Source organism: Alexandromys fortis, unplaced genomic scaffold, assembly GCF_014885135.2.
Source record: "Alexandromys fortis isolate MF-2015 unplaced genomic scaffold, M_Fortis_MF-2015_v1.1 scaffold_70, whole genome shotgun sequence".
NCBI classification, from domain to species: Eukaryota; Metazoa; Chordata; class Mammalia; order Rodentia; family Cricetidae; genus Alexandromys; species Alexandromys fortis.
The window spans coordinates 7537053-7550745 of NW_026067955.1; the positions used below are offsets into that span (position 1 = coordinate 7537053).

General features: G+C 51.5%; 1 protein-coding gene across 9 annotated transcripts in view; it reads left to right on the top strand.

Annotated features, from left to right (window-relative positions):
- Window positions 1-13693, top strand: part of Megf11 (multiple EGF like domains 11) — a 330639-nt gene that overhangs the window by 145566 nt on the left and 171380 nt on the right. For all 9 annotated transcript variants that reach the window (XR_007593522.1, XM_050151800.1, XM_050151803.1 and 6 more), the window contains exon 5: window positions 13487-13579. Coding sequence is in view for 8 of the 9 variants with exons in the window: in XM_050151800.1 (XP_050007757.1) it covers window positions 13487-13579 (93 nt within the window). In the remaining variant the exon portion in view is untranslated. The remainder of the gene's footprint in view (window positions 1-13486; window positions 13580-13693) is intronic.

A 13693-nucleotide genomic window follows, 5' to 3' on the forward strand; every position in this document is an offset into this window, starting at 1 on the left:
ACGAGACACCATGACCACGGCAACTCTTATAAAAGAAAACATTTAATTGGGGCTGGCTTATAGCTCAGAGGTTTGGTCCATTATTGTCATGGCAGGAAGCATGGTGGCACACACACAGGCAGATGTGGTGCTGGAGAAGTTGAGAGTCTACATCTGGATCTGCAGGCAGCAGGAAGAGACCAGGAACCACTAAGCCTGGCTTGAGCTTAGGAGACCTCAGAGCCCACCCCCAGTGACTCACTTCCTCCATCAAAGCCACACCTCCTAATCATACCACTCCCTTTGGGCTCATGGGGGCTGTTTTATTCAAACCACCATACATTTCTCCAGTCTCTCCCTCCCTTGCCCTTCCTTCTATCTTTTTGTTCGTTTCTTTCTTTCTGCACACACCTTCAGGATTTCTCCCCTGGACAAATCCCATGGCCATTGCAGGTCAGAGAGTGACGGAGGAGCTGAAAAAAGGGAGGGAACAGAAGGAGGCGGGTGTCTCACAAGATCACTTTAAGGAAAGCTGGGATGAGTGAGAGCAAGGCTTATCTTTGAGTGAACCGATGTCCCCCTCAGTGTGACACAGTGGACAGTGGGAAGCTTGTCCAGAAAGTCTGTGAAGTTCCGCTTATTGGGTGCTGGATGAGACCAGTGAGCTATGGGCACTGCCAACCTTGGCTGCTCCTTACACTCCCTCAGGCACTGTGGAGCCCTGAGAACCCGGCTGTCTAGGGCTCTGTGTGATGGGAACCTGGTCACTGCTGGGAGGTGACTTCTGGGGTCTCGGCTTAGCAGCAGGCAGAGGTCACAATCCAGCTCCTGGACAGAGATAAACCTTTCTGCAAACTTTCTAGATATACCACTCGTTAGGTCACTGTGTGGTCACACATTGTCACTGGGTGCTGACTGGTGTGTGGGTGCTGGATGGATTCCTCTAGCAGGGGCTCCTGAGGGTGGCTACAGAGGCTTTTTGGAGACTCTTCTGTTCTAGTCTCAGTTGTCTCTGTTTTCTGCACAGATAATGTGCTCTCCTGGCTCTGAGTACATCTGCTGTAGAAGTAGGTGGTCCCTTATAAGCCCCTTTCCTGAAGGAGTTACTAGCTGCATGGTCCTTGTAGAGATGTTCGATGTTCAGGGTATATTTAAGGGCATGCATATGCATATCCTTGCCCTGTAATTTCTCACAGAGGGTGCCACATGCTGATCTGTCTGATCTTTGCCACTCCGGCCCTGCTTCCTGGGTTTTATTGTACCAATGCCCTTGAGTATGTTGCTGTGATTATATTTTCCTATTGTGGTGTGTGTGTGTGTGTGTGTGTGTGTGTGTGCTGATTTACTCTTCTTCTTGTGGATGGACAGTTAGTGTGTGCTCCAGCTATGATCACCAGTGCTATGACACGTGACCTTACATGTTTATCATGTGCCCCAGTTCAAGTATATTCAAGTTGAACTTCTCCCCCAAGAGACACAGATAGGCACCAGGGTCAATGAGTACATGAGACAAGGTCCCTGACCTTCCACCCTAGTTTCTCTGCCTAGCTCCCACCATCCCACCCTGGTACTTTATGGCATTCCATTGGGGTTGCCCCAGTGTTGCCTGTTTACCCATTGGTCTTGCAAGGTCATGTCTGTCAGAGAGGCCATGGTAGGGAGAGTCTCCTCACCTGAGCCCATACAGCCCTGAGTTTGATCCTATCTTCATCACAAAGAAGCTTATAACCAGTGACAGTGGAACAGTGGACCTTAAACATTATTTTAAATAAAGTTAAAGCGTTTCACATCCTCAGGTTTTAACTGTCAGGGGACATTGAACTTCAGTCAGGGGTGGTTCAGGGTGGAGGGTGGAATCAACTTCTGGAAGCTCCGGGCAGTGCTGACTCTGGTTGACAGGTCACAAAGGTTTCTGGAAGCTTGCTTCTCCCACCCCAATGATGCTTAGGCCAAGCAACCACCCATTTGCCCACGGAGATCTCAGACTCGCAGGCCAGGGTGGCAGAGGGGGCCAAGGTAGAAAGGGATCTTTTCAGTGATATGTAAGTGGGAAGTGGAACATTCCCAGCCATCCATGCCATGAAAAGGTTGCAATTTGATGAGGACTCATTCATGAAATCACTCCCAGAAAGGACAGGGAACTTAGGGCTCCTACAGAGAGGCAGAGGTTCAGGATGGGAAGGCAGGGGAGGGCTGGGATGCGACTCTTTCCCATCCGTTTATGTATGTTACTAGAGTTATTAATAAAGGTTGCTAAGCAGCTCCTGATTTAGCTTCTCATGGGAATGAGATTTTGAATCAGCAGGACCACAGGCTGTTTGCTGCTGGGGATACAAGAGGTATCCAGCTCCTGAACCATGGGTGGCTTCCGCAGCACTTCAGGTGACAACCTCAGAGTGGACCCAGAGACAAACACTAATACCAAAGGGAGGGTGATCCCAAAGGATGGGCACCATGCTTGCTAGACGTACCTGCTGGGAGCTATGCTTCCTACTGGTTTGTCTTGGTCCTACTGCAGATCCTGACAGAGAGAAGCCTTCGGAAGGTTAGTGAGGTGGGATCAGAAGGGACCTGGAGCCAGAGCAGGGAGGGGCAGGGAGGGGTAAGCCTGGCAGTACCACACACAAGCTCTGAGAAAGCAGATTTCTGCTCAGTGAAGCGTAGAACTTTCTAGTAATCAGAGCTGTCCAGAGTATCGGGCACCATGTGGATTCATTTTGTCAAGCATCCAACAGCTGTTTATGAAGCTGCTCGGTGCTCATACCCCAGGATGTGTCAGTGGGAGAAATAGCATCCTTCTTCCAGTTGAGAGCCAAGTGGTGTCATGTGACCAGGATGGGGCAGGGAAGGACTAGAGCGCATCTCAGGATCACCTCACCTACTGAGGTTGTTCAGGGACCGTTTTCTAAGGTGGGTACCATTTGAAGTGAGATCACCATTGGTTAGGTAAGGAGGGGAGGCCAGGTAGTGCCAAGGGCTAGGAGCTGGGGAGAGACATTTTCACTTGAAGCTATGCTATAGCAGATCGAGGCTGGACTGGAACAGACATTTGCTGCTGACAGAGCTGGTGGATGGAATTCGGTACAGGATACAGACAGGGAGCTACAGACGCTAATGTATAGCTGAAGTGGAGACAGACAGTATTACTGCTTGACCCTCTCTCCAAAGATGTCGTGGTTCTGAGGGTCAGCGGAAGCCTCCGAGCACAGCGTGCTTATATTTTTCCTTGTATGTACGTATGTGTTCATGCATATGTGTTCACATGTATTGTGTGTGGGTGCATGTGGAGGCCAGAGGTCAACCTCAGTTGACATCCTCAATCTGTCTCTATTTTTGAGACGGAGTCTCTTATTGACCTTGATGCTCACCAGTGCAGCAAGGCTGGCTTGTCCATGAGCCCCAGGGATCTCAGTCTCCCTAGATGGATCCAGGACTCCAGATGCATGTTTCTCTACCTGACTTTTTACATGTTGCGTAAGTGCTGAGAACTTAGATCTTCATGATCACACAGCAAGCGTATGACTGGCTGAACCATCTCCGAGGCCCAGAGATCAGCATGTCCGAGTGTCAAATTCATGCTGCTGCTTCTAAAACTGGTGGTAATGTCTTGAGCTGGAATTTCTGAGCCCTTGCTGGGGCCTACTCTGCCAACCCCTTTGTAGGTTTTATCTTGTTTTGCCCTCTAACCCAGATAGCCCCATAGGTTTTGTAGGACTTCGTCATTCTAATTGGCTCAGGGCTACCCAGCTTGCCAGGGAGAGGCCCTGGGCCCCCACCCAGGTCTGCCCAGCTGACAGCCACCCACTCTGATGTATTGAGGTCTGTCTGATGGAAAATAGGCACCGGGCACTGGTCCATCTGTCCATCCTCCATCGCCACCCCTTTGGGGGCCCTGTCACACAAACTACAAGACGAGGCCAGCTCCTTGGGGAAGACAAGCTTTAAGAGAGAGGCAGAATATTTTTTTTTTAAACCAATGTTGAAAAAGAAAAGAAAAGAAAGAAAAAAAAGAAAGAAAAAGAAAACACTTGACAAGCCTCATGTTTTGCTTGCCTTGTAGGTGGCAAGGATCAATTTCCTAAGGGGAAAAAAAAATCAATCAGTTGGAATGTGTCTTTCTGGAGAAAGTCTGGCATCTGTCAAACTGGGGAAAAAAGACCTAGAAAAAACTCTCCTTGGGTCGTGTGCCGGGGGTTGCTGACTCAGGCCGTATGTTCCAGCATCATTAACAAGTTGAAAGCTGTTGCTCCTCACAGGGACATGGGGTGGGGGTTGGAGCGGCTCAGCTGGGAAAATCCTCTACAAAGCAGGGAAGGCTGGGCTGCCGGGAGCAGACCCTGGGCCTTCTGTGCCCGTGGAGGTTGCTGACTGCCATGCCAAGGCTTTTATCAGGCCCTGTGGTTGGCAGGCTTGCTGTATGCAGGAACCTGATAGCAGCATTCTGACAGGTGGCAATTCTAATTGGTAAACCATTATTTGCAGTTAAGCCGTATTTGGAACAAGTCAGGCTGATATCTTAGGATGATTGGTAGCGACGTGAGGGAGGTCCCCTGATGCGGTTGGGGTGTGTGGGGTGTTATTTTCTGACACTGGCGTTTGATGATAGATGGCTCCCCGGGGCTCTAGAATGGGATGGGAGGCTGCGGTCTTCCCCACTGGGTTTGGCTGTGACAGGACAGTGTATGTGAGCTACATTTTTTAAAAAAAGCGTTTTGTCAGGGCTGGGATGCAGCTAAGACGGCAGAGTGCTTGCCTAGCATTCTGGAAGCCCTGGATCTCATCCATCCTCAGCACTGCAAGGACGGGGTGTGGTGGCACAGGCTGTAATCACTGCGCCCAGGAGTAGAGAGAGGACGATCAGAAGCTCAGCCATCTTCAGTGACATAGTAAGTGGAGGCCAGCCCAGACAATGAGACTCTGTCTCAAAAACAAACAAATCAGCCAATCCCCTCCGCCGACCCCATGGAGTGTTGAGGCTTAGCATAGCCAGGCCTTTTACACTGAGTTATACGTTCACCCTCAAGCAGACTGGCATGGCCCACATGGGAGAGGGTCCTAGACGGGGAAGGACAGAGGTCCAGCTCCTGTCGACTGTGCTTCTGTCAGGTCTGGTTCCATGCTGGAACATTGAATAGAGACCTCTTTCTTGCCTTTGGGGGGAGTTGGTGGGAGCTCAGTGAGTAGTTGTGAAAGTCAGTGCTGTGGCCTTTGGGGACAACCAGGCGCCAGCCAGCAGGGAGGGGACCTGGCCTTGCTTGGGGCAGGGTTAGATTATGCAGTCATGAGGAGCTTCCTGGAGGAGGTGGTATTAAAGTGAACATGACAGGTAGACACATTTACACACACACTCCCTACACACAGCTATATAACACAGCTCTTGGGTCCATGAGAGAGAAGTCTCGGCAGCTGGGTTGTGGTCTTCTTCCATTCTTTCCTCTGAGAGCCAGAAGAGGAAGGAGCTGTCTGTACAGGATGTCGCCTTTGGTGGATGACTGTCCACCAGCGAGCTGACTGGGGCTGTGGCTTCTTCCACTCCGTCCCCATACCCCTAACACTCGCAGTCCCTGTTGTCACTCCCTCCCCGCCTCCACTAACAAGGAATTCTTCTCGGTTCTAACTCAGGCCTTCAGATCTGAAGCTGAGCTGGAAATGCCACACTGGGGCCATGATGCTCCAGGTCCTGCACCCTGACGCTAGAAGAGGAATGTGAATAACGGTAGCTAGTGGGGGAAAGGCACAGCTGGAAGCTCTGGTCGGAGGGGCTTCGCAGGTCTTAACTCCTTGGTGTTTGCAGTAATGCTCCTGGATCGCAGGGGAGGCAGGGGAGGAAACTGAAGGTCAGAAGGCTGCCCAGAGATGCGCAGCCAATGAGTGGCAGAGCAGGGACCCAGTGCATGACAACACACCCCAGCAGGTAGCCGTCAGGTGAGCACATAACATACCGCGACAGGGGAGCAGCCAGCTAGGGTGCCTGGAAAGGAAGACGAGGCGCTAGGGCCTGCTCAGAGAGAGGTCCGTGAGGCAGGGTGGAACGTGCAGGCCTGAGTTCCCCAGACCAGGAAGCTGTTGCGTCCTTTATGTTCTCCCAGCACTGCAGGGGAATGGCTGCTTTCCTAAATGTGACTGTTCACGTCCTGGAGTCAAACATGGCCACTCAAAGCCAAGTCCGCCTGAGGAGGGAACTCAGCGATTGTGTTTACTGGACTGGGTTTTAGAACTCCCTGGAAATTCCTAAGTCCCTTCCACAGACATAGATACATATACATGTCATATAGGGATGCGTGACCTTGGCCATGGCAAAATCATTCATGCTAAGCATGTCACCTCAGAATTGGCACTTGGGCCCACTTGAATGGAGGTTATTTTGTTTCTAAGCAGAATCCAGTGACAACCTGCTCCGTGGCTCCTGCCAGGAATGCTAATGTCTGGCTGATCAATGTGCCTTGGGGCACAGGGGAAATGGGGTGGGGGGTGGGGTCATGGGAAGCTCCAGAAGCCATATGCCGTGGAATTCAGGAGGTCACACTGTGTCTGGACCCTAGGCCTTCTCTAGTCCCCACTAGGTATGGGGCCAGGGAGCATGTCTTTATTTGTCTTGACCTTTCCATGTGAAGGAATTTTATAGTTCCATTAACTAGTGAGACCATTTGCAGGCAGCCAGGCAAATATATTACCATGAGCACCTTGGGGACTCGTGGGTCGTCTCGGGTGGAATGCTAATAGAATGGAGAATTGATTCCAGGGGCTCTCCACCATGAGGGCCAGCCAGTAGTCAGGAAGGCCGGTGTTGTCTCCATAGTTTGTCTGCTGAGAGCTGCCCATGCCAGCTGCTTCTGACCAAAGCCTGCCACTCTAGATGCTGTCTGCTCCTCAGGATACATTCTCCGTGCACCAAGCTGCATGTTATATGTGTGTGCACATGTGTTTGTACATGTTTGGGTCTCTCTCTCTCCCACCTGCCGTGTGTGTGTGTGTGTGTGTGCGCGCGCGCGCGCGCGCGGGGACATGCATGTGTGTGTGGAGGCTACAGGACAACTTTGAGTGTTGTTCCTCAGGCAGCACCTGCCTTTTCTTCTCTTTTACAGTCTCTCGCTGGCCTGGAACTCACCAAGCTGGCTAGGCTGGCTGGGCAGGAAGCCCCAGGATCTGTAGTTCTCTGCATCACCACACCTGGCTTTTTTGACATGGGTTTTTGGGCTCAAACTCAGGTCCTCCCTTGACTAAGCTGTCTCTATAGCAACACTCAAGCTCCGTTTGAGTTGACCCTCAAACCGAAATCTGCTGCACTATAAAGCCCTACGCACCCAGAGCTGGAGTGACAGTGGGTCATGCCACTAACCCCTTCATTTCAGATATGAAAATGGAGGTCTGAGGGAGGGAGGCGCTCAGCTACATCCGTACAGCAAGTCAGCACCTGGTCTGGTACTGTCACTTGCTTGTCTGCACCTGAGGTCTAGGTGACAAGGCAGCCATAAGAGCCATTCCTTAGCATCCTGCACCTGTGTGGGCTCAGACCTCAGCTTGGCTTTGGACCAGTTAGGCTTCCAGAATGACATGGATGGGGTGTGATGGGAAGGGTCACCGGGGAGAGTCTAGTGATAGAGAGATGGTTTTTATAAAGCTGGGGAGAGGGCTGCAGAAGTAGCTCAGTGGGTGGGGTGCTTGCCTGCCATACACAGCATCCTGGATTGTATCCCCAGTATCACACAAACTAGGTGATGATGTGCACTGTAGCCCCAGAATTTGGGAGGCGGAAGCAGAAGGATACGGTCAGTCTGGAGTACATAAGGCTTCATCTCAGAACAATAAACAAACGAAGGCAGAGGAAGTGTTTGTGGAAACCACTAAGAAATGGTATAGCATCTATTTGAGAACCACTGCCATCCCTTGGGCCTGAGGACCGCTCCCCAGAATCTTAGGCACACATGGTACAACCTCCCTTCCTATTACTTGCTGGTTGTTCCCTCTGGCTGGACCTGCCCAGAAGCCAGAGGATGAGGAGGCCTGGGATGCAGTCCATGCAGGTCAGCCCTGGGCACAGGGAAGGTGAAGGCACTCCCAAAGGGTCAACACTGGCTTGTAGTCTGAGTTTCAGGAAGGCACAGTATGGTCCTGGTTTGCAGGCGAGGGGTTCCTGTCACTGACAGGCTGGGGTGTAGGTGCAGGTGGAGGAGGGGTAGGGCCAGGAGAAGCTACTGAGGCCGAGCTCCCTACATGAACTACATGGGGGACCCACAACCACGGTGCACCTACTGTGTGGGGGTTACCAACACAGAGCAGGAAGCAGCCAGTGCTCCCCAGGGACTGGAGGCCTCAGGGGGTATCTCCCTCAGGTTAATATTTGAGGAAGTTATGAGAGTGAACTCCCCAAGGCATGCTGGGAGGGCCTTTGGTTGAGACCTGTCTTAGTCAGGGTTACTATAGGTGTGAGGAAATATCATGACCAAAAGCAGCTTGGGGAGGAAAGGGTTTGTTCTGCTTTACACTTCCACAGCACAGTTCATCGAAGGAAGTCAGGGCAGGAACCTGGAGGCAGGAGCTGATGCAGAGACCATGGAGGATGCTACTCACTGGCTTGCTCCCCATTGCTTCTTTAGCCTGCTTTCTAGAAGAACCCAGGACCACCAGCCCAGAGATCACACCACTCACAATGGGCTGGCCCCTTCCAATCAATCACTAATTAAGAAAATGCCCTAGGGGCTTGCTTACAGCCTAGTTTTATAGCGGCATTTTCTTAATTGACATTCACTCCTCTGATGACTTGAGCTTGTGTCAAGTTGACATGAAACTATGGAGTACAAGGTTGAGATAACTCAGGTGAAAATCTCCAGGCACAGCATGTAGTGGGTACTCAGAAAACGTACAAATAAACAAATAAAAGCATGGGAAGGGTTAGTGGAAACCTTCCCATAGGAAGTGGCAACAAATGGAAGCAGTTGTCATCTGTCTTTGACATCCAGCCCAGACCCCACAGTCTATACCCACAGGCATGTGTGGTGATCCTGTGTGTGAGATGATCATGGGAATGAAAGGGGTTCAGATCTCACGGTGTACACGCACAGTCATATGTGATGATCCTGTGTGGTGTGTGTGTGTGAGAGAGAGAGACAGACAGACAGAATATTGTGGGACTGTGAAGAGATTTCAACAACTCTTGTTCTCTGGACACCTAATACTTGCTGGGTATTCACCTAAGTGTTTATTTGTGAATTACATTTATTTATTTAATAGAATGCGATGGGAAGGGGCATGCATGTGCCACGGTGCATTTGCGAGGTCAGAGCTCCATTTATGGGGGTTGGCTTTCTCCTTCCCTGTGGGGGTTCCAGGGGTTGCACTTGGGCTGCCAGGCTTTACCCACTGAGTCATCTCGCCAGCCCCCTAACATTTCCATCTTTGCAACAACTCTGAGGTGGATACCATTGTTCTCAAGACAGGGCAGGGGTCATTTGCTTATGGTACTGGTGGAGCAATAGTAGTTGGTAAATCTCAGATTTAAACTTAGGTTATGGTGTTCTTTCCCACCAGGGATCTGACAGCGGACCCCTGCAAACCACCCACCATGAACCACAATAAAGGATGAGGGTAACTCTGTGTGGCGTGTGTGTGAGTGTGTGGTGTGTGTGTGGTGTGTGTGAGTGTGTGTGTGTGTTGAAAAGGGCTCAAGTGTCACCAGATGATGCCACGAGGCCCAAGGAAACCCTGCCAGTAGTGAGAGCAAGGCTTCTCTGGCACTTGCTATGCCCTGAGCCTTTATCAATTCTCTTGACCCCTGCAGCCTGTGAGATCTAGCCTGTCACCATCTCCGACTGAATGGGGGGCTGACCCAGGGACAGAGGTGGGCAGAGGCACCAATTAACACCTGTGGGCAAACCCCTGTGCTCTGGACCTTGTGTCCTAGCTCCACCAACCTGCTTCTCAGCAGCAGTGTTCCCAGCATGCCAGGAAGCTGGAAGATGCTTAGGAGCAAGATTGGATGGGAGGGCAATGAGGCGGGGCTGAGAGAGCAGAAGTTCAGGCTTTTCCGTTGGGCTGGAGAGCGGGAGTGCTGCCCCTCCCCTTGACGTGAAGCTGCTCCCATCCAGTCTGCCTTGGGGTCCCTGCTCGTGGGCAAATGGACATGCCGTGGTAAGAAAGACTTGATCACAAACCTCCTGTAAAGCTGCGGGAGTCAGTGATGGCAGGGTCCTAACCTGGTCCCTCCAGAGCTCAGCCATGTGGCATCTGGGGAAGGGGGACAGGAACCTGTTACTCTAGAGGCAGTTCCCGTGCAAGTCCCAGGCTTCTGTGGAGGGGCTGCTTACCGCTGGCTCACTTGGGACCCTGGGGTTGGAGTTAGGCTGCCATGGTATCTTAACTTCACTAACCTTCAGGTGACTCTCCTCTCTCTCCAGGTGTTCAAACAGTGGCCCAAATGCCAGCTCTAGCAATCTCAGCTCTGAGTGTTTGTCATCAATATTTCAGGATTCAAACATCTGTCTAAACAACACCTATGAAATATGAACGGATTGAGGTTTTAAAAAGTGGTCGACAGAGAAGGACGAGGGAGAAAAAGGATAGTGAGGTCTAGAGAGAACATAGGGAATAGGGACCCCCCCCCCACATCCCTGGAAGCGGGTCTGGGGCTCGCGAGGGGCTGCTCGGCATGTGTGGGTTGGTGGTAGTGTTCTAAACCCAGGGCTAAGCTGGGGGTTATGGCTCAGCATTTGGGGTGGCGCTTGACAACCGGTACCCTGGGTCTCTAGGACCTGGAAGGGACCAAGTGAGAAGGCTGTGCAGTGTATAGCTTGCTCAGAATACCCAACGGCCATTCCTGCTGGCCAGGGATTGCAAGGGGTAAGGCAAATGTCACGGGTGTCTGGAATCCGAGAGACGCAAAGGCAGTCAGGAAGCCAGCTGAGACCTTGCTCTTCTCTTTCCTCCTTCCAGGTGGTCAGAGCCCCTGTCCCCTCCCCCTGCAGGGTGCTCAGGGCATGGAAACTGTAGCCCTGGCCTGTCCCCAGCTCTCACTGAGCCTCCCAGGGCCAGCTGGCAGCACTCCGTGCTCAACCTTACATTCTTGTGCCTTAGCCAGGATGGGGGAGATGGCTGTAAAACAGCCTCAGTTTCTCCCTGCATGTAATGAGGGGGCTGGATATGATTTTCTCTTTTCTCTGAGGTTTCTTCCATCCCCAACACACCACAGGTTTAGAATTCATGGAAGGCTCCCACCACCTTGGCAGAGACCCCAGGGTCAAAGTTTGTGCTTTCTGCACTCAGGAAGCAAACAGCTGGAGTTATCCTTGCTGAGCTGAGCTGAAAGTCTGGGACTTACACCAGCCCAGCTGTGCATCTCAGAGTCCTTAGCCTATAAGGACAGTGGAGCAAGAGTAGCAAGGCCCTCACTGGGAGCTGGCAGAGCCCAATGGACTGTCATGAGATGGGGAACAAAAGACGGGCACCTGATTTCCTGTGTGTTCCAGGACATAGGCCTATTTGAACCTGTTCCGAATGTCCTTGGCATAACGGTGACTGGCTAGGGTCTTGGTAGTGCCCAGTGAGCAGGTCACTGTGGTTCTAAGTGGAGTTGGTTCCCAGATCCAGGCTCAGCCCAGTTCCCTAGTCAGGGAGCTGGGGAAGCCATCCCTAGGGATCTCCAGTACTGGGGCTCTACAGGTCCCTAGCACAAGCCAGGCTGATTGGAGACCTCTAACTGGGGCCATCTGAAGTGGCTCTCCCAGGGTCTTCCCTATCTGGGGACCTAGACAGAGCTAGGACGGTAACTATAGGAGCAGTAGCTCCAAGGCCAGCATTAGGGGAGGGCTAGAAGACTCCACACCAACCATCCCATGATCACACCAGTTAGCATCTAGAACAGGCAGTGGGTCAGTGGCAGCCCCTCCAGACTCAGTCCAGGAGGCTACCTGCTCCTCAGCCCAGGCCAGAAGCAGACAGCAAGATGGATTCTCACTGCTTTCAGAGTGAGAGCCCTTTATCTCAAGCCCACCTGGGAGATTGACAGGGTTGATGATAGCTGCTGATTTTCTGAGCTGGCAAAATTAGTTGGGGTAGCATGTGGGGGTTTCTGTAATGCTTGGCTGATGGCTTAGGTGGTGGGCAGGTCTCTTGGGGAGCAAAGGGTGACCTTGGAAATGTGGATTCTATCGAAAGGAGAGCAATAAGCTCTCTTCCTCACACTGGCTGTCAATAAGACTCTTCGGTGCCGGTGCGGCGGATGGAAACTGCTCATTGCCTAGCCTGGCGGCTCCGGGGCTGTAGCATTTGACTGCGTGATAAGAAATTGCCAGGCACTTTCTAATTACAATTATCATCATCGTGGATGTCTCTCTTAATTACTTTCTTATAATTAGCTGTTGCTTTTTCCCCTCAGCATTTGTATACTTTGCAGATTTGCTGACATTTGAGAACCCCAAAATAGGGATGTTTGAGGAGGGGGGCAGGAAGGTGGGGGCACAGTGCCTGCTCCTGCCAGGCAGCCTGCTTACATGAGGGACTTTCATGAGGAGAACCTGGGGCCAGCAAAAGATGGAGAGGGCAGGTTTGCTGAGCAAATGTGGCCAGAGTTTGGGGGAGTGGTAGAGGCCTCTGGTTTGTACATGAGCTCCACAAATCAAACTCTGGAGTTTTTGTATTTATTTTACTTTTACTTATGTGGGCATGTATCTGTCTATGGGAACATATGCCCCACGTATGTGAGTGCCAGCGGAGATCAGAGGGCAGTGGATGCCCTGGAACTAGAGTTACAAAGTTAATTGTGAGTTGCCAGGTGTGGGTCCTGGAAAATGAACTCAAGTCCTCTGGAAGAGCAGCAAGTGCTCTTAACTACTGAGCCATCTCCCCAGTCACCACTCTCCACCATCCCACCCCAGTTTTTCCTTTTTCTTTCTTCTCTGTCTCTGTAACTCTTTCTATCCCCTTGTCTCTGTCTCTGTCTGAGACAGGGTTTCTCTACGCGTACGTAACCTAGACTGGCCTCAAATTCATCTTGATCCTCTAACTTTATACTCCTGAGTCCAGGGCTCATAGGTGTGTATTACCACATCAGCCTGAAAAGATTGTCTTTTTTTAAGGTAGGGTCTAATGTAATCCAGGCTAGCCTCCAATTTACATTGTAGCTGAGGATAACGCTAAATTCTTGTTCTTCCTTCCTCTACCTCTTGAGTGCCGGGATTAGGTATGTGGTACCACACATGGTTATAAGGTGTTGGGAATTCTCTATCTACTGAGCTGCATCTCTAGTGTCTGAAGGAGCTATTACCAAAAAACCAAGGCTGCCCTGCCTCAGGCTGGGGTTTCGTTTTAAGTAAGGCTGGGGTAGACCCCATGCCCTCTTGTCAGGCACATTTCGAGCTGAACAACTCAAGTCCTATTAACTTTGATGTTTATCCCCCAAACCAAAGATACATTTGGAGCATCCTTGGCACTAGGGACCCGTGAAAAGTGGCTTCTGCTTTGTGCCCAGATGGCTGGTCTCACTGTCTGCTCTTCTTCTGTCCCACGCCTTCAGCCCTGTGCACTGAGGAGTGTATGCACGGCCGTTGCGTCTCTCCAGATACCTGCCATTGTGAACCTGGATGGGGTGGCCCTGACTGCTCCAGCGGTAAGTCTGGGGTTTTGGGGGGATCAGTGGTCCACAGTTCTGACATCGGAAGGGGTGGCGGCATGTGCAAATCCATCCATGTGACCGGTGGAGACGACTTTGGATGTCAGGAAG